Below are 22549 nucleotides of genomic sequence, written 5' to 3'. Positions count from 1 at the left end.
AAGGACAGGTTAAAGGTCAATAGTTCAAGCAAGAAAATGACAAGATCGGAATTGATTGAAGATTTAAAAAAAAAAGATGTACTCACCTTGAGAAGCTGTGTCAAAGATGATCTCTGCAACGTACGGTGACGACCTAGAGATCCTCCCATCAAGCCAGGGCACTACCTAGAAATGTATATATATATATTTTTTTTTTCTTTTTTCTTTTTTTCTTTAACATTTTAGCCCTCCATAGGCTATTTTATTGAGTCAAACAAAACATTTTACAATACCATGAAATGAAGTCTTTCTTTAACTCAAATATAACAAAATACTTTGTTAGGGTGTACATGTGAGAAAAGCTTCAAGATCAAAGTTTTACATTTTGGGGGCGTCTATACAGAAACCATCAGGTTGTGATGATCGTTATCTGTGGACGGTCTTGGAGTTCTTAGAGAGATTCATTCACCTCCGAACAAGTAGGAGGAACCCTGGCATCCACCCCTGACAAAATAACCTAAACAATCTACTTTCTAGACTACTACCCCTTCCCCTGTTCTCACGTACTAGTATTACAAAAGGGATAGTCATCCGGGTGTGCTATTATTGGAGGAACCCCACTACCTAGATTAGGCTTAGCATACCGAAAGATTCGTCAAGATAAAGTCGTACTAAAAGATTAGATTACATTTATCGTTTGTTTCGGACACCATACTTCATTCTTTAAGCTAACAAAAGTGACATAAAATGAAAAAGGAGAATTAAAAAACAAAGTTAAACTGCAGCTTTGTCATTATATTTTGAACAAGCATAGCAATGAAACAAACACAGAAGAAGGCAAAGAAGGAGAAGAAAAAAAGAGGATAAAGAAGAAGAAGAAAGAAAGAAAGAAATAAGGAAAACATTACAACACTTTTTAGATGATTCAATTAAAGTGGTGAGGTCTCGTGATTGTTCACTTACCGATATATCATAGATCACTCCATAAACAAGATCTGTTATCGTGTAATTGAAACGAAAAGAGAGACTCTCATTCCATTCGTTCTGTAGAGAGATAGAGAGAGAGAGAGGGGGGGGGGGAGAGAGAGATAATTACATTAGGAAAACACATTAAAAACAAATACTTTGTATTCTACAGATCATTAAGTAATCAATGCGATAATCTTTTTTTTTTGCATCGTTGCTGATTGCTTTAAATAGGAAAGAAAACTGTAATTTATATGTAGGAAAATGGAGATAGTTTCTATAAAAACCTTTTTTTTAAAAATAATGGTCTATATCCAAAACTTATATGATTCAAATTTTTGGGAAATTCATAACTAAATTATAACCGCAGATGAAACTAGAGAAGAAACTAGAGAAATTGTAACCGCAGATGAAACTAGAGAAATATTAACCGTTATAATATTTCTTATAGAAGATTTGATTTTGTAACATTAGCCTATGAAATGTGGTTTAATTCATTGAATAAGTGTGACAAATTATTAGTGAAGAGGGTGGTGTTGCGGTAAATTTGATGGATTAAATAGCTTTTTAGCGGTTGAATTTCATTCTTTACGTCTAAAGTTAGAATGTATTGCATGATGGATCCTACTATAATATAATGGATCTCAAGATTGAAACATAATTCAACAAGATAAAATTTCATCATTTTCTTTGAATGTATTTTACATGTATTGCTTGGTCATATTGGTAAAGTTTTTTTTTTAATGACGTTATGGAAAACTTTTGAAATCAATAACAAAGCCGTAACTTTTCAATGTGGACAATTCATAGCTATGAAGATAGAAATTACATTTCGTAAAAAATGTGTAACAGGGGAACAATAATATTGTAACTAATTCATTTAAAAATACTAAAATATAGCAGTAGACAAATCTATTTAATTTATTAGAAAACCTTCATCCCAGAAGAGCAGCAATTTATTTATTAAATTTGCGTTCTGACAATTGTAGTACAAATGATAATAGCATAATCACACACACCTGGGAATGAAGCATCCGTAAATTTGATTATGTTTACTTGATAAACGACTTCATAAAGGACGTCACGTTATCAAGAAAAATTGCGATGCCCATGTCGTGTTGAGAAACTGTTCATTATTCTTGCTCTATGCCACTCTCATACACTTTTGTGGGAAATCTTGTAGATTTATGGGCAAGAATATAGTAAATCTCTCAGAATAAGTTAAGTTATTTCTTGGGGTGAGGTTTCCCTTACTGAAAATGTACCATTTTATAATGTCTCTTTCTGTTTAGATATACATGTATGTCAATTTATAAAACTGTACACATAGTCCTCGGACTAGGCCTACAGCCTTGACACATTTTAATGCTCATTAGAATAAAAATCACAGTTTTACTTTTTCTCAAATTTTCACTGATTTGTTTGTTTTAAAGCTTTATTTATTTAAATACACTTTGATTTTCATTTATGATTTCTTCATAAGTTTCAAGTTTAACTAATTGAACGAGGACGATGATCAGACTTACATGGTCAATATCCACCTTCCTGATTGATTGAACTGATCGAACAATACTGGTCTCGTTGACGGGTTCATAGGTCACCCTGAAGCATGAGAGATTACCGTTGATCTGTAGAGGAGGCAACCAGCTCAGTGATACCACTGATACATTGTTATCGTGATCCACCTCTGAGCAGTCGATCGCCAGGTCACGTGGTTTGCTGGTAAACTCGACGGCTGTTGGGTACAAGTCACGTGATAGTTATTATAGATTTGTAGTTTTTGATAGGGCGACACATGATGGGACACGCGATTGCTTCTTATTAAGCTATGACGTATCTTTGTTAATGTTTTCATGTTAGGTTTACATTTTTTATTTTATTGGTGTTAAAAAATGTCTTTCAACCATTGCGAAAGGCCAAAGGCGTTGCAATTTAATGAGGAAAACGACTAAACGTCCTTCCTCTATGGACAACAAATAAATTTATCATGGTAATATTCAAAGCTGAACATTACAAACGCTTGAGAAAAAATGCGCAATAGAATATTTCGGAAAAACGACGGTTTATTTGTAAATTCTCACGGCTGAATAGAAGTCCGATATCTCTTTTTATAAATTAAACAAAGTAATTTTCATTTACTTACGTTGGTCGATGCAAAATTCTTCATCTCCAGTTTCTTCAAAGCAATCTACATGGGAAAAACACGAAAAGATAAAGAAATAGTGCAATGCAAAGGGAGAGGATACATCAATAAAAATTCGAAAAAATATTGCTGGTGAAGCCTATATCTAGTATATTTATACAGGAAGTTTATCTTAATAATCACTTTCGATTTGATCAAATTCGAGTTTTATGTGCTTTCTTCTTATTATCATTTTCTTATTCTTCTTTATTTCTTTCTTATTTTTCTTCAACTCCTTTTGTCTTCTTTTCCACTTCCTATTCGTCCCCCTTTCCCTTTCCACTCTCTCTCTCTTGTAAGTTTTCTTTTTCTTTGTATTTCATCTCCTTCCTTTGTCACCTCCCTTTATCCTCTCCCCCTTCTTCATTTCTTCTCCTAGTCCATCTCCCATCTCTTGGGAGTGTCGTGGTCGAGTGGTTTAAGGCGCTTGACTGTAGATGCGAAGGTCGAGGGTTCGAATCCCGACACGGCACTAATATCCTTTGGCAAGATATTTACCTGCATTTGCTACTCTCCACCCAGGTGTTAAATGGGTACCCGGTAGGATGCGAACGTTCATGTGGTTGGACGAGCAAGTGTGCGCTTGTAAAATGGCGACTGGCTGGAATGCTCCCCAGGGAGTGGAAAATGTGCACACATTGTGTGCGGGTAAGCCTGAATCCGATGACCGGGGTAATAATATATCTGTAAAGCGCTTAGGCACATCGTTGGATCGGTGTATTGAGCGCTATATAAAAAAACGGATTATTATTATTATTATTAACTTACCTGGTGTTAATATGTCCTCTCTTCGAATCTTCACCCCGGTATTATATGTTGTAATGTTAGCTGTCCGTATCTAGTAAAGTCACAATAAAACAAAAACAAGTTATGGAATTTTCATCTTGAAAATATCACTGACTGACTGACATGAGCGCTATACAAGAACCCACTATTATTATTATTATTATTATTGATAATATAACAAAATTACCATGAAATTCTAGAAGCTGATGATAATTCAATAGATAGTAGTCATGATACTCCCTAGTCGATATTCGAGAATGCGAAAAGAAATTGTGAAAATATAGTTTAAAAATGCCTTTTCATAATTTTTATTCAAATTATTGTTCAAATTATTATCTATCGAGTAGATAAATAATATAAGAAAAAAGTTATTGATTTTTTTTACTATGAAAATATCACATAACATTGCTAATGTGTAACAAACAAAATAACCATGAAATTTCAAAAGATGAAGTTATGATAATTCAATAGATAGTAGACATGATACTCCCTAGTCGATATTCGAGAATGCGAAAAGAAATTGTGAAAATATAGTTTTAAAATGCCTTTTCATAATTTGTATTCAAATTATTGTTCAAATTGTTATCTATCTAGTAAATGCATGACAATAGGAAAAATCAAGCTATGGAATTTTCTCCTTGAAGATATCACATAACATTGCTAATGTAACTAACAAAAATGACCTTGACATTTCAAAAGCTATGATATGATGATAATTCAATAGATAGTAGACATAATACTCTCCAGTCGATATTCGAGAATGCAATAACAAATTGCGAAAAGATTTTTAAAAAATTTAAAAAAATGCCTTTTCATATTGTTCAAATTATTTTTCAAATTATCTATTTAGTAGATGCATAATAAAAGGAAAAATCAAGTAATGGAATTTTCTCCTTAAAAAAAATATCACATTACATTGCTAATGTAACAAACAAAATGACCATGACATTTCAAAAGCTGATGTGACAATAATTCAATAGATTGTAGACATAATACTCTCCAGTCGATCTTCGAGAATCCGATAAAAGGTTGCGAGTAAGAAAATGCCTTTTCATATTGTTCAAATTATTGTAGATTATGATCTTACCCGAAATTGGTGATTGAATCCATAACTGAGGTTCTGGAATCTGAATGACTGGGTAGACTGCGCGGAAATAAATAAAAGATACAGTAGTAACAGGTTAATTTTTTTAAAGATTTAAAACTAACTCGAGGACGCACCTGTGTATTTCGGTTTCTAAATATATTCATGATCACGGCAAAGTAAAGTGAGCAAAAATACATATCAACTGGTCATGATTTAGTATAATTGCTGTATGGAAGGAGTGCTATCATTTTGCAATACAAAAAGGGAAGACTTTTGAAATTACTAAATAATAGACATTAAGGTTTACCCTCAATGAGACTCTTTTATTGTGAGAAGTTAAACAGATGACCGATCACATTTTGACCTCTAAAAGAAAGACATACCTGTATGCAATCGTTGACAATGTCGTTCTCCATTTGTTAAGTGCAACTCTATCATTTAGAAAAAAAACCAAAGCTATAACTTGCATGCACGATGGAATAAACATTACGTTGAAATCCGTATCTAGACAAAAAAAATGCAACGCAAGTGAATAAGAACTTTCCTAACTGCTTTAAGTGTATTTCACCTAAACGAGGTGTAAGGTCTTTATAATGGCTCTTTGTCAGTCACACCGTGGACAAATAACAATAAAAAAAAATGCAATTTCCTGATTTAAAAAATTGCATTCATGGACCATTACTGTTACTTATACAATGATGTACTCGGTAGCCTGAAGGGCAATCACGGCTTTCCTCTTCCCTGCATTTTTTCCATCACCCCAACTCCAAAAGATGGTGACAATTTTATGAATATCACACCAACGCTTTATAGCTAACACGGTCTTTCATTATCTACCATTTAATAGTATGCTCCATCTCAACCCCGCATCACCCGCCCCCGAATCTTCAACCGAGAGCGCGTATCCATGACAACGGTCTACTTCAACATCAGTCTCAATGAACGAAGTGAAAAGAACATCGGTTATCAATGCGGAGCACGTTCTCTCCGTTTCTCCCCTGTGTACATTCGATCTCATGACTGCGGTGTATTTTGCAATCGAATGAGACGGTATTGTCACTATTCCATCGCCTTGAAAAGTGCAGTGTCGATGATGGTTTCGAAATGGAGAAAAGTGCAGATTTCCCCCAGTGTCTTTCAGCCATGCTAGGCCTTTCCAACAGGTCAGATGAAGAAACGGATGAATCGTATTTTCTGTCAAGTCGATAGGAGCTTAACATGCAAGATGTACCCTGACATGATCATGGTAATCATCTCATGAGGGTTCTTTTTAACCTTGGAGTCAAAACCATATCATAGAAAGTACATGGTATCGATGTCCTTGGGGTCATTGAAGTATCCATGGGAAAATATGGGAAAAAGCAGCAAATTGTATTTTCAAAGATTTATTCAAATTTATCAGTGAAACTTTGAATCAGAATGCAAAGTGATAATCAAAAGCAATTGATCGATCATTATTTTGTTGGTTTTGTTGATAAAGAACAAAAAATTGATCCACTCCATTTACAGGCTAATTTTGAGAACATTATCAATTCACTTTTTGTTTACATACTTTCATTTCAATTAAGCCTAATGTGCCTACATTTCTATTCTGATCTTTTTCTTTATTCTATGTTTTTAAAAAAAGCGTCCGGGTCACCTCATAGCTTGAGTTCATTTCCCCCTCAAATTCATGAATCCCCTCGAGTTAAATCTCCCGATAAAATACATTTAGATCCCTGAGTTACCTTGATAGATCCTTGTAAAAGCAAGATAATCAAGAAGAAGATTTCCTTGATTTCAACTGATAGACATGCACTTTTCCTCTCTCTCTCTCTCTCTCTCTCTCTCTCTCTCTCTCTCTCTCTTATGCTTTTTATTGTTATATTTTCCTCCGATAAACTTCGGGAGGCTCTTTGAATGGCAAAGCCACTGTCTTACTCTCATGAACGGAGCCAGAAAACGGATAGCATACAATTAATAAAGAACATCAAGTGAGAAATACAAAAGACAAAGAACGCAACATGCTGTGACATCGTGGTATAATAAAACTGACGACTGCAGGGAGACAAATACTCCACATCCTAATTGGCGCTATAAGAATGATGTCAATTTACGGAAGGTGGGTTGAAAGGGATGAGGGGGTATATATATCATTCTAGAAGACAAGTCTACACTGAAGAAGCAGGGTAGACGGTAAAGCGTGTTTAGAAATATTAGAGAGAGAGAGAGAGGGGGTAGATGGGGAGAGGGTGAAAGAGAGAGAGAGAGAGAGAGAGAGAGAAAGAGAGAGATAGAGACAGAGAGAGACAGTTAGAGTGACGAGAGAAGAGACCTAGAGAGTCAAAAAAGAGAGAGAGAGAGAGAGAGAGAAACAGACATACAGAGAGAAAGAGAGAAAAAGGGAGAAGGAGAGAGAGAGAAAGATATATATATATATATATATATAGAGAGAGAGAGAGAGAGAGAGAGAGAGAGAGAGAGAGAGAGAGACAGAGACAGAGACAAAGAGATAGAGAGAGGGGAGGGAAGAAGTGAGACATAAACGGAAAGAGATATATTTCAAGGGAGAGTGAGATAAATAACTGATGGATTAGATAGGGGTGACGGGGGAGTACCCTAAAACAAGGTTAAGAACAGTTCGTGAAGGGTGCCATTAATAAATCTTCCAAGTTTTCGTTGATGGTTGTTGACAGAGAAGTGATTTATTAAAGGCAATTATAGACGTAATTATAAAGTGGTTTCATGACGCGCATCATACCATGGATCTACTTCTTTATTTGTTTATACAGTCATAAACGGCGCAATAAAATAGGTCATCGCTTCAATTAGGTATGTCGCCCTCAAACAAGTGGCCCTGCCTCCGATGTCTTCAATCACCCCGGTTCGCAAACTAAGACAGCTTGTTATGTATGGTTTCCATTCCACTCCCGAAAGCTTCATTTTGTGAAAATAATTCCGTATTCGATTGGAGATTCTCTCGGATGACGAACCAAATTGGAGGAGTATTTTGAATCGTCAATGTTGCGACGTCTGGGAATGATGGATGCCACGCCGACAGAAGTTTTAAATCTCCGGAACCTTGCCTATCGCCATCCCTCTTAAGGCTCCGGAGGATATTCGAATCCAAGGAGAAAAGGTTCCCCACCTCTTATTTATTTCTCTCTCCTTCCTTTTCCTTCTCCTTGTTTTTTTTTTTTTTCTTTCCCTCTCACTTCTTTTCCTTGCCTCCTAGCTCTCTTTCGCGCACGCGCTTTCACTTCTTCCGACTTTCTCACTTTCGTTACGCCTCTTTTGTTCTCAATGCCCCCCTCTCTCTTTATTCCTCTTTCCCTCTCTCTTTCTCTCTCTCTCTCTCTCTCTCTCTCTTTCTCTCTCGCTCTATGTATATCTATTTCTCACTCATCCTCGCCCTAATCCTATTTCTCCTCCTCTGTCTACCCTCTTCTCTCGAGATTATAAATGAACGTAACGTTTCCGATTTTATTCACTTTCCGCCACTTTCTAAATAGGTTAAGTGACACCTACGGTGCAACATGTCAGGCGAAATCTTATTTTACTCTTTAAAAGTTTTCTTCCTCTGCGGCGGGGCGATAGGAAAGGGAGTGAAAAATGATCTATTTAATCTGGCCGCTTGAGAAAGTAGCATTATTTTGCCCTCCATTCTTTTTCTCTTTTTTTTTTAACTTCCGTCATCATGTATATCTACGGTAGATGATAAGTTACTTTTTCAATGGGAAAACGGGAAAATTCTAAACTATAAAAAACTTCAAAATAGATTTCTCATTATCGTAAGAAATGCCATTGCTGCCATGGTTCATATTTTCAACAACAAAAGTCCACAACGCACACACACGTACGCATACACATACATGTACGTGATGACTTGAAAATTCCATTTCATATATATATAAATATATATATATATAAATGAATTGAATAGGGTTAATATATCTGAAATATATTTGAAATTATTGATCTAGATATGCTATCTTTTGTTACGTCCAGAATTTATATAATTCTTAATGAAAAGGAAACATTAATTCAACCCTATTATTTCTTGGAGGCGCGATAGCTCAGTTGGTAGAGCAGTGGTCTTGTAATCCGGTGACCCGAATTCGAAACCAAAGTGATGCGCTAGTGCCCTTTGGTAAGGCATTAATCCTCATTACCAGGTCCCTCGGAGAGGACCTAAAGTCGTCGGCCGTCTGGTTGCTTACTGACAATGCTTTCTTAGCAGTCAGGTAAAATAACCACCACCACAAAAAAATATTTCACTACACCTTTGAATCATTTTCTTTCAAACAAGAGAGGAGCATATTTTAACAAAGCCAATCACAAAATAAACTATTTTTACAACTATGTTTGAAGTGTCAAATAGTACATCCTTAAACCCCATCAATGAGATACCGAACCCAACTCACCGTATATTGATAATCAGCAAAATGTTTAACGCATTTGAACTCCAACTTGTCCCGGACGCCATTTTTCACCAATCGAACTGCGTATCCCGATACTCGATCAAAGTCTGCCAATCCTGTTGGATGACGTTAAAAAAAAGAGGAAGATGGAAACAATAAGAGGCAATAACTTCAATTGATACTTTCAAAGTATAAATCTTTGGAATAAAGTCATCATTATCAAAAGCAAAACTTACACCTCAGACTCGTAACTTCCTTTCTTAAACCCTAAACCCAATTTCAAATAAAACCCTTAACCCAGTGTCGGGGATTTATTCATTAGAAAACGGGGTTGCATACGGGCAATCACAATCATTAACATATATTTCAGATTAGCAACGAAGAGATATATGTACACAAAATTTGGAACCCTGACCCTTATCCGCCCTCGACCCACCAATTCCATCTTCAATTATTTAATTAATGAAAAGATTCCTAAAAATTACTTACTTGATGAGTTGAAATTTGTCCAGTCTACCAGAGCTTCAAGTTGATATGTTCCTTCTCTGTCTCCCGGTTGACCACTGGTGATATTTCTCGTTCGATACGTGATATTGAATGTAACATCGGACGGTACTCGAGCTGTGAAATTAAAGAAGAGTTACAGAAAACGTTAAAAAATTGTTTAAGTTAATGTCAATAACAATACTTTAATAAAGGATGTAATGTGTATAGTTCTCGTTAAACACGATTCGTCATCTACATTGCGTTATTACCTGCGCCAGTCGAGCCTGATGTTGTTGGATTTTTATGGCGTTTACCATTGTCGTTGGATGATTTTCGCCAGCAATTGCACTACACACAAGCTAGTAATAAGCATTGTTTGCAAGTTGATAATATTTGCACTGTCACGTGGTGCGTCACGGGCCGCCGCAGTCACTGACGCCCTCATACGTTAGGTAAAAAAAAAAACGCCTCGTGTATACAAGGCACACGTTTTCGAGCGCATTTTTAATGACGCAAGGCGTTATAACTGTATCCTATTGGGTTCACTAGGTACCACGGACACACTGTGACGTCACCAAATTGACACCAATGAGGAAAGAAACAAGGGCGAGGGGGGGGGGGGCGAGAACAAGAAAAGGAGGTAAGGGAAGGAACGTGAGCAGTAGGTGATAATATCCCGTCCCACCCCCCCCCCCTCCCGCTCCCGATTGATAATCTTTTGAATTCGAAATTCAGGCAGCCATAAGGGCTACTTCGAGATGATTGCAGCGTGCCCTTAATATCTGCTCCAAAGCTGTGCCACCGGAGCGAGATTTTTCCCCTTTTTATCATCATCTAAATTAGGGGATCTGAGAAGCTCTCGTATAATTATTAGCTTGCAGTTTTTCAATCAAGTTCGCCGATACACGTACGGATAAACCCATGGCTTATGCTCCAACCTAAAGTGAGCGTAATGGAAGTATTTAGTTTAAATGTATCGAGGGTCATATAAACGAGGGCAACTGTAATTTGGATGCATTTCAGCGTTGGAGGAGGTGCCGATGGGGAGGGAGTATTAGATAGCTGATCGATAGGTAGGTAGATAGATGAATAGTTAGAGAAATTGATAGATTGATACAGAGATACATAGATAGGAGAGACAAGAGGGGAAGAGTGAGAGAGAGAGAGAGAGAGAGAGAGAAGAGAGAGAGAGAGAGAGAGAAACAGAGAGAGAGAGAGAGAGACAGAGAGTGAGAGAGAGAGAGAGAGAGAGAGAGAGAAAGAGATGGACAATATCAAATAGAACAAAGAGAAACACGAAAAATGGCTCAGAGGAAAGAAAGAGAAAACTGAACAAGAAGTTGAAAAAGAAAATGGGGAAGATCTGAGAGGAGATACAAATCAAAGATTTAGGAAAGAGATGAAAAAATGAATAGAGCAAAGAGATCATCGTCTACAGAAATACTGCATCGAGGAATTGTTATTTGTTTAAAGAAATAATAAAATGCAAATGAAGATTTTTTTTTTGGAAAAAGGGGATGGGTATAAGAGGATCATTAAGAGAAGAGGAAAGAGGGATTGAAGGAGAGGAATATGTTCGGGTCCCCTTTTTATAATAACCATTTAAGATATCTTATCAAAATAACTACCTCCGGACAACTAAAGAATTAGCCCAATTAATCTCAGACTGCAACCCACGAGTAATTGAATTTAACAGGATAGCTATCCTGGCGTTATTCTCTAAGGGGGCAGTTGTCCGAAGACATAATCTAGAGGGTAATTGGCCTCGAGTCGTAAGATTTCACATTCAATAAAGTCTATTAACTTTATAGTGTTACCTCGAGACGAAGGGAATAAACTACCACGCTGATTATAGCAAGAGGATTCACAGTTTGAAGAAACTCCAAGAAACCTTCATCCTATGTTAACTATTTTAGGTGATAAATAACGAGATGCTTCCAATTATAATCTAATGTGAATGTTTTTTCCCCTGCTTAGACGTCAGATGTAAGCTAAACCATATCAGATCATTTTCATCGCTGACAATAATTTGAATAAACTTTAATATTGCAGTGCGACAGCCTTTATAAGGTATCCCTTTTCTAAATTTTTCAGAAATCGTTGATAGTACATCTGGCACGTTTAACAAGTTCGTTTCGATTTTCCTTCCAATACTCATCATTCAAGAAGGCTTAATGTAATGGAGCTCTCACACTCTGCCGTGTAGGCCTACCGTCCACCTGCCGGGCTATTAAAAAAACAACAGAGTCCAGAACGTTGGGTTTTGAGCGAACTTGTCCCCGGCCGCAAAAACAAAAATCATAAAATTAATCTTTTCACCGTTTCGTTGCCATCTTCTGACCGTTCTCACCGGGCGCATACCGGGTGTTGAACGTGCTTCTACCGTCTTCACCGCCCAGATTGACTTTTGTTGAAAATTTTGGCCGTTTCCATACCGGGCCCATACCGGGTCTCGAACGTGTGCACCGGGTTTGTAGCAGCCACCTACCAGTCACTTAGCGTCCCCTCACCGCTCGGAGCGTCCTGTGAGCGAGTCCCCGGACTGCTGACGTCATGACACGACTGCCATAAATACCCAACGGCAACGGTCAGTCCGCTCTCCATTTTTCATCACCGTTCTGTAACGGGTTATGAGCGTGTTGTGAACGTGTTCATACAGTGTGACCGTTTTCATAACATATTCATACCGTCCTCATACCGTTCAACACCGACCTCTTGCCGCTTACTTGCGGCCGGTGCCAGCCGGCCAAAGTTTTGAACATGCCCAAAACTTTCGCCGGGTCCCACCGGGTGTAAAAAAGCGCCAACGCCCTATTAACGTGTTGCCCGCTTTGATAACGAACTACCGTGTGCCCTCGCCGTTCTCCACCGTCCGCAGACATTTTCGCGCACGGTGGCACACGGTAGGCCTACACGACAGAGTGTGAGAGTCACTTAACGTTCTGCTTTCTGTCCTGGTAAAACGTCTATCCATCTAAGCATAGAAAACATTCAATTCAATTGTAGCAAGACACTATAAAATGCATACGACCGTTTTTTTCATTGACATTGAGATCGAATTAAATGATGAACTTCAACAATGTAAATTTCTTCCTGATCGAAGTCTGGAATGTCGATACGAATAGTATAACCAGTCAGAGAGAATTAGCGACGTCACACCATGACGCCACCGGCTCTATCTGAGCCGACTGGAATGTTTAAAAAACCTCTTCATTGTGTTTATATACAACTCCTTAAAGGCCATCCTACACTTCAATCAACTTGAAAGGGAATCATTTATAAACCTTACTGCAATTTCTTTAGAAATAAAAAACAAAACAGTCGTGCAAGGTCGTAGGATGCGGAGTTGGCTGTAACATTAATGAAACACTTACGCAGGTCACATAAGTCTAACATGAGTACCGTTGTAGCCATTAGCAACACGAGAGGGGGCAAGAGAGGTAGGTGTAATGACGTCATCCTGATCTATGCCGTATCTATTCCGGTAGTTCTTCACTCTGCATTCATTCCGTGTTCGTTCTAGTACTTATGCTGGAGACTAGAGAAAATGAGAAAGAAAATTACATCTTAAAGTGATTGAAATTCCAAGATGAATCAATTGTATAGAAGTATTTGCGCGTCTTTTCAATAATTGGAAGTATCAAAATGAAGAGCTTCATTAATCAGAAGTGTCATTACTATGCCTCTTCAATTACACATCTTGTATCTGAACAAACAGATTGCCATTTGTTGCACAAGACCCGCAAGATTATACATTTTACAGTTTTACAGCCAATTTGTATTATTCCGAGTTATTTCACGAGCCCATTACAAATTAAGCCCAAAGGCAACTTTTCAGTCATTTCTTCTTTTTTCTTTTTAAAAATATGCTATCTATCTATCAACTATTCGTTGAACTACGTTCACTTTCAATGCAAAAGTGCAAACACTACGATTGGTCAATATTTCCTCCCCCCTCTCTTTTTTAAAACTTTATTCCTTTCGCGCATTTTTTGCCCGTCATAGTCAGAGTAGATTTCTTTACAAGCGTCAGATCGATTTACATCAATCTTCCAAACACGACGACCTCTTTCTGTCTCTGCTTTCCTTCTCTCACCAATCGAATGCCTATATACACTGTTGCAAAGTTTAGATTTGCGCCAACCGAAATGGATCACTCTTGATATCTGATACACGTGTCACACCATCACGTCACGATAGTGATCGATCAAACAGGAAGTGTGACGTCACAATCGATAACTTGCAATCATATTTTTGCGGTCCCTTCAACTTTAATTCAACGTCAAAAAAGTAAATTGTCGAATGGCATATTGATCGTTATGTTAACAAGCCAAGAGCAAGCCGTCAATCGATATTAATTGCGTACGTTTTGCAGTGTCTGTATGTGAAACCATACGGTGATGCGACGTAATCTAATGCACCTTGCGGCTACCCTGACGTAGGACTGCGTCTACCCTGACGTAGGAGTGTGTCAGCGACTGGCTTGGCCTATGACGCACCATGTAAGGTTGACATCATAAATAAAGAGTGATTGCGAAATGAATTGTTAAACATCTTTAATAACTGTGGCATTGGCTTATTGCCTTCACAATCATGTAGGCTCGCATGTCATTTAGCGCAATAGAAATGACGTCTCATGTGCAACAGGCGTAGGACTGAATGGAGTTATCTGACGGAAAGCTATACGCTTTCGTCCTCATCACACAGAAGTTGCAAAATAACCCGCTATTGTAACTAGCCCGATCTTAAATTAGCCGGCTAATTTGCATCTTCATCAGCCCGCAGTTGCAATTAGCCGGCTATTCGGTCGAGACAAAATCCCGAGAAATTTTGGTCTTGTTTCCAAAATAGCCCGCTATTTGGGGGAAAACCGGGCTAATTTGCACCCGTCCGATCTAGTTTGTGTCTGGTGAAGACGCAATATCGAGCTTCGGGAAAATATCCCGAGTCTCAGAATAGCGGATTATTTCGCAACTTCGGTCTGATGAAGAACAACAGGGATGAATGTAGTCAACGGTCAGACGAGGGATCGTTTTCCCTGGATTCCCATCCCGGACAACTACCACAAAGGAAAATAACTGCAGGAGAGGAACGTTTCTTCGGAAAACTACTCCTAGGACAATAACCCCAACGATTATCCCTAGAATTATTATATCCCTTAATTTCCGGGACAACTATTCTCATGAAAATGACCTATCACAGTGACTGTATGAGGGGTAATACATTTATTTAATTATCGTAAGTGTAGATATCTGGAGTACATGTGCATTTGACAAGAGATAAATGTCCGACAGTAGTCCACGCAGCTATTCTCTCTCTCTCTCTCTCTTTCTCTCTCATTACACAAAATGATATATAGGTCAAAATGTTTTTTCTCCGCCAGGCTCTAACTGTTATTTTTAACTATTTCCCCGACCATCAAAAAGGTGCAAAAACCGACGAATCGATAATATGAGGTTTGTACAAATACAGCGGTAACACGCCTAAAAAATCTAAATAGAATATTTGATATATACCCTTACAAAAATCGTCGATTTGTAAAGGGTATCAAAACGTATGCTACAATTAGTCAGGTGTAGTTAACATCACCACAAATCAGAAATATCGACCGCAGTCAAGAAAGCCTCTAGGAACGTTTGCAACAGAAAGTTTGGGGTTGAACATTATACCAAGAGTGCTGATCGTGCTAAAACAACATTTTGTGAGGTGAAAACAACAAGACAAAGATAAATGACTACAGGACATCTTGTCCAAAGAAACATAACGTTTATTAAGTGATAAAATAAAAGCTTTTAGCGGAAGAAACGAATTCGGAAATAAGGTGCTTCCACCGACTATAAGGTAGATTATGTAGCTCTGTTCCCCCTCTTATCCCTGCCAACGCCTTATCATCCATCTTTTCCTCTCCAGCTCCCTGCCTCTCTCCCCGCCCCCTCCACTCCAACTCTGTTTCCCCTCCCACTCCACTCCCACTCCCCGAAAAAAACGGCAATATTCGGTACCTCACTCAAAAACTTGCATTTTCTTTCGCCGGAGAGAAGAAAAACAAAAAAATGTCTATATATCGAACCAAATCGTCTGGTCAGCAGCTGCCCTGTTAAGCATACAGGCCTAAATAGATAAACTGACCATAAACATGACGTAGACATCACGTCTTCAATTTGCCCCCATTTTTTCTTGAAGAACTTACACCGATTTACTGTTCAATCTCGGTTGTAGACGAAGTGTTATTACGATTGCGCTATTACCTGCGCTAATCCAGCTAATGACGACATTGAGCCCACACGCGAGTATTTCACAGCAATATTGGCGTGTGTGTGTATTGGGTTTTTACAGATGTGTATCAATCAGATATGATTTTTTTTACGTCTAGGGACGGACCTTTAACGTCACCATCCACAAGACGTGACTGAGTTTCGAACCTGCGTCCTCGGCTGAATCGGTTTGTAACTTCCATTGCTAACTGGATTACAGGCGCCCGTCACAACAACAGGCGCACGCGTCACTCTTAAACGGTGCGTGACTCTTCTACAAGCGCACCATGTCACTCTTACACGTGCGTCAAAGACCAAACCAGTCCCTGACGCAGTTCTACATGTACGTCAGGGAAATGACGCTTCGTGTGCAACACCCATAACTGTTTCCAAAACTATAACGGAATATCAGCGAATCGTCACCGTCGTTTTTGAATCGGTAAAGGAGACACATCATGTACTGTAGTAAGTGTTTTTGGAAGTTGTGAGATATTTGTGAATTACGGAAGAAAATTACAAAAATCATTATTACTACATTGCCATCAGGGGCCCCTTGTGTTAAAAACTGTAATTAAACGTAATTCCTTCCATATCAGATTCTGATTAGTTAAAAGTTAAGAAGAAGAGATACCCTGCTGATTAAGTCAAGAAATGCATTCTGTATTTACGTATCATGCTTCACAACATTAGAAGTACACTCTTACAAAAAAGTTCAAGTTCCTTGGATTTAATCTATTTGTTTGGATGAAATAAGCAACTGGTACTCTATTTGATTAATTCAATATTGAGTTAATAATACTCTACTATTATTTCAATAATTTGAATAAAAATAAAGTAAGAATAATAATAAGTATCAATAACAAGCACTTATTAAGTGCTCGCATTACAAAAGTTATATTAACTTGATGAAGGTGCTTTTTACTTTAAATCATTGAAGTACATGGTGGCATTCCATTTGTCCAGCTTTTGCTTCCGAGTAATTATCATAGGGATGTTTCTTTTTCCTCGTGATTTGTCCAGCTTTTTCGAAGGTTCATAAACAATGAGTTCATAATTTTTGAAACCGCGAATAGACAAGTGTGAAATGTATACAATAACAACTGGTAAAAATATACTACGCCCCCGTATTAGAAAATACAGATGGAACTTCTAAAACATATATGTACTTCGTATTTTTGTCTTCGCGTTCATGTTAAGAATACAATGAAATCTGGTGCATGACATATGACCTACGGAAAATATGTTTAAAACATGAGTTATGAGAATAGGATGAAGAGAAAGAGAGAAGCAGGAGAGAGGGGAGAGAAGCCGAGAGAAAAGGGAGAAGAGCGGGAGAGAGTGAGAGAGAGAGAAAGCGAGAGAGAGAGAGAGAGAGAGAGAGAAAGAAGGGGAGAGAGATAGGAGGCTGGAGAAGGTGACAGGAGGGAGGAGGGAAAATGCGTGCATAGTTTGCAGTCCTGTACTGTATACCTGAGCCCCGTCTTACAAAGAGTTGCGATTAATCCTTATCAATCGCAAGTCCTCCGATCAATTGCAAGTTTACAGTCTCTTATCTCTTATGTACATAGTTGCGATTGATATCAATCCCAAATAAGTTGCGATTGATATCAACTCTTTGTAAGACGGGGCCCTGATGTTCGAAATAGGTCATGCTGTATCCGGCATGCTCCACGCCACATAGACGCAGAAGGGGCTTGAGTTTGCACATTACTTTATAAACAACTATATCAATTTAAAATATATTCACAACTGATACTGCATGCCTCCCTGCAAAGGGTTTACGGTCACTGCGGGTGAGATGGTATTCTTCAGGGGATTACACCCTCGACTCATGATCTTGCCCTCGCATCGTCTGGCAGCATAAATGTTTTCTAAAACTGTTCATCTTTCATCGAGTTGTCTAACCCTATTGACTCCGCTATAATAATTCATTATTTTTTGTTGACTGGTGCCAGTAATTAGTATTAATTTGAATTATTTTAATAGGAGATAATTCATTTTTTTCTTCTTCTTTTCTCTTCTTCTTCTTTTCTTCTTCTTCTTCTTCTTCTTCTTCTCTCTCTCTCTCTCTCTCTCTCTCTCTCCAGGTTGAATATGGGTCAACCTCATGCCGACTCATCTGTTTAGACTGTTTCTCTTTTATAGTTTACGCTTTAAAAAAATCCTTGATAGGTGGATCCCAGAAGAAGAAATTTTGAAAAATTAAGACTTTTTACGAACAACTTCTTTCAGCACTTTGAATAGGGCTGTTGTAGGTATGGCCTATGCATTTTTCTGGCGGCTGACATACTTACAACGGTGTCCTGCATTATTTAGTGTCTCAGTCGATATAACCTTTAAAGTTTGGGCTCCTGGTTGTCTACAAACTTAACGTTATGAAAGCTCGCTTAACCAAGGTACCGATGCGTTCTTCTTCCTACCGTAGAATTTAATTTACGTCGAATCCCAAGTTTACATGGCCTGATATTTTTCATACGATGACAAACAGAGTTATACAGGCCGTGGTTCAAATTTCAAGCGAAGCACGGATTCCCCTTTGGAATTCCCTACTCATTCTCGACTTCGTATTGACACTAAACCCTCCTTATCCTCGCGCAAATGAAAAAGAACCCTCATCGAGACCGCCATTTTATTAACCTATCGAAGGATCGAACCTTCGATGCCTCCTGGTCTTTCAGCATCACATTCAAAACGCCCACAGGCGTTCCGTTTGTGGGTCGCAGCGAACCCAGCCGACGACATTTATAGTTAACACTTCGCATCTTGTACAAATAGAAATCGGATCGCAGGCTTTCATAAATCTTCCTTGGGCGGCATACAATCCAGTAAGTGGGGTATTCGTCTTATCAGCTGTCTTATCGACCGTATGAACTACATTTGATATCATGACATAAATGCTGATCAATCAATAATCGTTGCACACGAGGCGTCGATCGTTTGCTTGACGTAGGTCTGCGTCGGCGACTGACGCACCATGTGAGAGTCGCAAACCCCATTAATTGGTAATGAAAACATAAGGACCCCCCCCCCCCATAAAAAAGCAGCTTTTATTCAAAGCAGTAAGAATGCAAATTTGAGTGGAATGGCATTTCATCTCTTGTTTATGGAAGTGCGTTTTGTACAGAATCATCACATCCAGAGAGGGCTGCAAGGGGGGGGGGGGGTAGGGGGCACAACAAATAAAATGCCCGATGCGTCCCCGAGCCGACCAGCTAGCATATTTTGTTTCAAATCTACTGATGCATTATTCTGTTGTAAATTAAAGCAACCGGCCAAACTAAAACTCTTTTCTTCTATCGAATTCATAACAGCAATTAAAAGAAAGTATTGTCAAATGGCTCAGTTAAAGATAATATTCTAGTATGAAAGCAACTATGAACATGATGAGAAGGAAATCAAATAAAACTTGTTGCATATGGTCTCATCTAACATTTTCTACTTGTAACACAACTATGTGCTAATTATTTCTTAAGTTTCCTTCATGATTTCTCATACCTGTAATATAAAAATCTGAAAGAAATATCGATAATGTCCACTCCTAAGCTCATTACGTTGCATCTTGATCGGTTTGGGTTAAAAATTAACTTACTTTTTGTAGCACTAGCGTTATTGTTCGTTCAGACCTCGTGAAATTATGCGACCTATATGAATTGACATTTAAATTGCCTAAGGAAGCCCTCTCTAAAGTATAGTGCGTCAGATAAACAGAAATTGGTTCTCGTAAGGTTGCTTAATTCTATAGTTTATCTGCACGCTAACCAAATTCATACATGTCCTTGCATTTGTATTCTCTTGAGCTTTAGAAGCTAAAATTAGAAGCTTATGGGGAGATCAAAGATAATGCACGTCTTTGAGAGAACAACATTTCTTGGTTTCTTCTGACAGTATTTACCGGAATGGACAAGATTAATGTAAAAATAGTCATATCTATGTGTTTTTCTCTTCTCATGTTATTGCCCAGGAGATTCATGAGAAATGTGCCTATTTGTTAATTCAGAAATCGATGACAGACGATAGTTGCCATGGAAACAGTAGACGAAATGTCGAGAATGTTTCAAAGGTGATCAGAAGTTTAATATTTCTGTCCACAATAACAATGATACCTTGGGGCGTCGTAAAGTCAAAGTAGCAATATTTACTGATTTATTTAGATGGGTTTGGTATAAATCATAAATCATTATATATCAAATTCGTCTCATTCCTCCTTCTTCTCCATAACCTTTGTCATCTTATCATAAATCTTTATTAATTTTTCTCCTTCTTTTTTTGTTATCGTTATCTTCTCTCTCTCTCTCTCTCTCTTTCTCTCACACGCACATACTTACACTCTCTCTCACACACACAAACACACTCTCTTTCTTTCTCTCTCTCTCTCTCTCTCTCTCTACCTATATATATATCTCTCTCTCTCTCTTTCAATCGCCTTGACATCTCGCCGAGCTAATCTACCAGAACGATTTACGTCAGGGCATTAGTGACATAACAAGTGGACTGATGTATCACCACTTGAAACATAATGTAATAACTTGATTGTCTGCAGTTCTATGAAATCTCAGATTACTTAATCAGAACGTCCTTAAGTATAAAATTTAAATAACAATAGAACAAACAGATACATCAAAACAAAAAGGAGAGTAGGGAAAACAACAACAGAGAAACCGTAACAAGAGTATTAGCAACAGGCCAGCAGCTATACATGTAGGTTACAAAAAATGCAAATCTTAGAAATTTAAGAAAACAGTTTGAAACATAGTTGAAATCTCATTGACCATCATGAAGCAGAACATATATATATTATAATAATATATAACAATTAAATGCTATTTTCGTGATTATATATAAACCTTGTACCTATTTTTTGCACGTATACATTTACTAGTATAACAAGCAGAAACTTATTTTCACGAGCAATGAAATAGGTGAATGAAGATTTGCGAAACATAAAGTAAAAACAGAACCAAAATGAGAAAGAAAAAAAAAGGGGGGGGAGATATTTTAGAGACAATGATCATAGTAAAGAAAAATAGTATGGAAATCTTTGAATGTTAATTTAATTCATAAATTCACTATTTTTTTTCTTCTTGCTTGAAGGACACTAGTATCTAAATCGGGCAATCTCGGCCCATGAGATATGAAGGTAAGCTATCCGGACATGATATCAGATTTCGAATTGCCCTTTTCTGAGAAAGGTAACAAACAAAATAAAAGGGGAACATTATCTGGACGACATGAATATATATCTGTTTATCTACGCAACGATATCTTTTAAATTTAAAGCTAGCCCAAGTGGTTCACGTGCACAAAAAAGAATAGAATTTCATATTTCCGTTTTCTTTCTCAGTCTCTATCACAGGCAATAGAAATGGATGTGTCAAGAATAAAGTTCAGCCTTCCATAAACTATAATTGGCCTAGGCATCCATATGCCCTGTTTAGATACAGAGGGCAATCTACCTGAGGTTGTGGTTGCTGGAATATCGTATTCGGATAAGATGGAAACAAAGGAAGTAATACGAAGAATCTAGGGCTCATACTTCCTCCTCGGTATCAAACAAAATCATAATAATATGAACGGGGTTGATTCTAAAGAGAAGCAATTCGACATGAGACACAACACATAGGTACAGACTACAGTGACAGTAGCAGCTCAGATGACAAAGGACAACGTGGACAAGGTTTTATAAAGTTCCGCGAAGCTGAAATTTTATACTGCTGTAATGTATTACGCAAAAAGAACAAAGCTAAAATCCGAGGCGAGACCATTTTTATTTAAAAGATGAAATTTGGTTTCAAAGCGGGCTCCTCCTATGGAGGGAGAATCCCTTTTTCTCTTTGTAAGGGCGGGGATCGAAAAAGATTTAACAAGCTTTGCCCGTATCTTCTCCCTCTTGGCCGAATTTTGATACCCGACTTATCGGCACCACAACATCGTGGTTTTAACTATCAAGGCAGAAAAGCCTTGGGAATCGGTGGTGTGGTGTGGATAACAAGAGACATGATCATACCAGCAACTCATGAAGGGGGTCAACCGGGCACACCAAATCCCAGCTGGGAAATAGAGTGAAGACAAAGCAAGCGCGCGTGTGCAAGGCACTGATAACAGGCTAATTAAAATAATTAATTTGAAGGGATCAGAGATAGAGGGTGATGGAGTGAGGGAGGGAGGGAGGGAGAGGGAGAGAGAGATAGAGAGAGCGAGAGAAAGGGGGGGGGGGGTAAGGATGGAGGCAAAGAGGGGCAGAGCATGGACCTATCATGGGCAGAGAGACAGAAAGGGGCATAATGTGAATTACACAACAAAGAAAATGTAACAAAGGTACTCGATAGAGATAGAGAAACGTCACGAAACCAATAATGCAAATTAGCTACTGTTTGTTTCAAAGCTAATTAAACTGCGGAACATGGGATAC

At 38.1% G+C, this 22549-nt stretch overlaps 1 protein-coding gene across 1 annotated transcript in view; it reads right to left on the bottom strand.

Moving 5' to 3' along the window:
- LOC577861 (fibroblast growth factor receptor 3) overlaps positions 1-22549 on the bottom strand; it is a 40866-nt gene that overhangs the window by 17532 nt on the left and 785 nt on the right. Inside the window, exons 2-10 of the mRNA XM_030976889.1 lie at positions 13261-13424; positions 9890-10021; positions 9404-9516; positions 5001-5057; positions 3896-3965; positions 3089-3133; positions 2472-2680; positions 943-1023; positions 87-165 (exon numbers count right to left, since the gene is read on the bottom strand). Of these exons, the coding sequence (XP_030832749.1) occupies positions 87-165; positions 943-1023; positions 2472-2680; positions 3089-3133; positions 3896-3965; positions 5001-5057; positions 9404-9516; positions 9890-10021; positions 13261-13345 (871 nt within the window). The 5' untranslated portion in view covers positions 13346-13424. The remainder of the gene's footprint in view (positions 1-86; positions 166-942; positions 1024-2471; positions 2681-3088; positions 3134-3895; positions 3966-5000; positions 5058-9403; positions 9517-9889; positions 10022-13260; positions 13425-22549) is intronic.

This window comes from Strongylocentrotus purpuratus, unplaced genomic scaffold (genome assembly GCF_000002235.5).
Source record: "Strongylocentrotus purpuratus isolate Spur 01 unplaced genomic scaffold, Spur_5.0 spur5_scaffold_9, whole genome shotgun sequence".
NCBI classification, from domain to species: Eukaryota; Metazoa; Echinodermata; class Echinoidea; order Camarodonta; family Strongylocentrotidae; genus Strongylocentrotus; species Strongylocentrotus purpuratus.
This window is presented reverse-complemented; position numbering and strand designations above follow the sequence as displayed.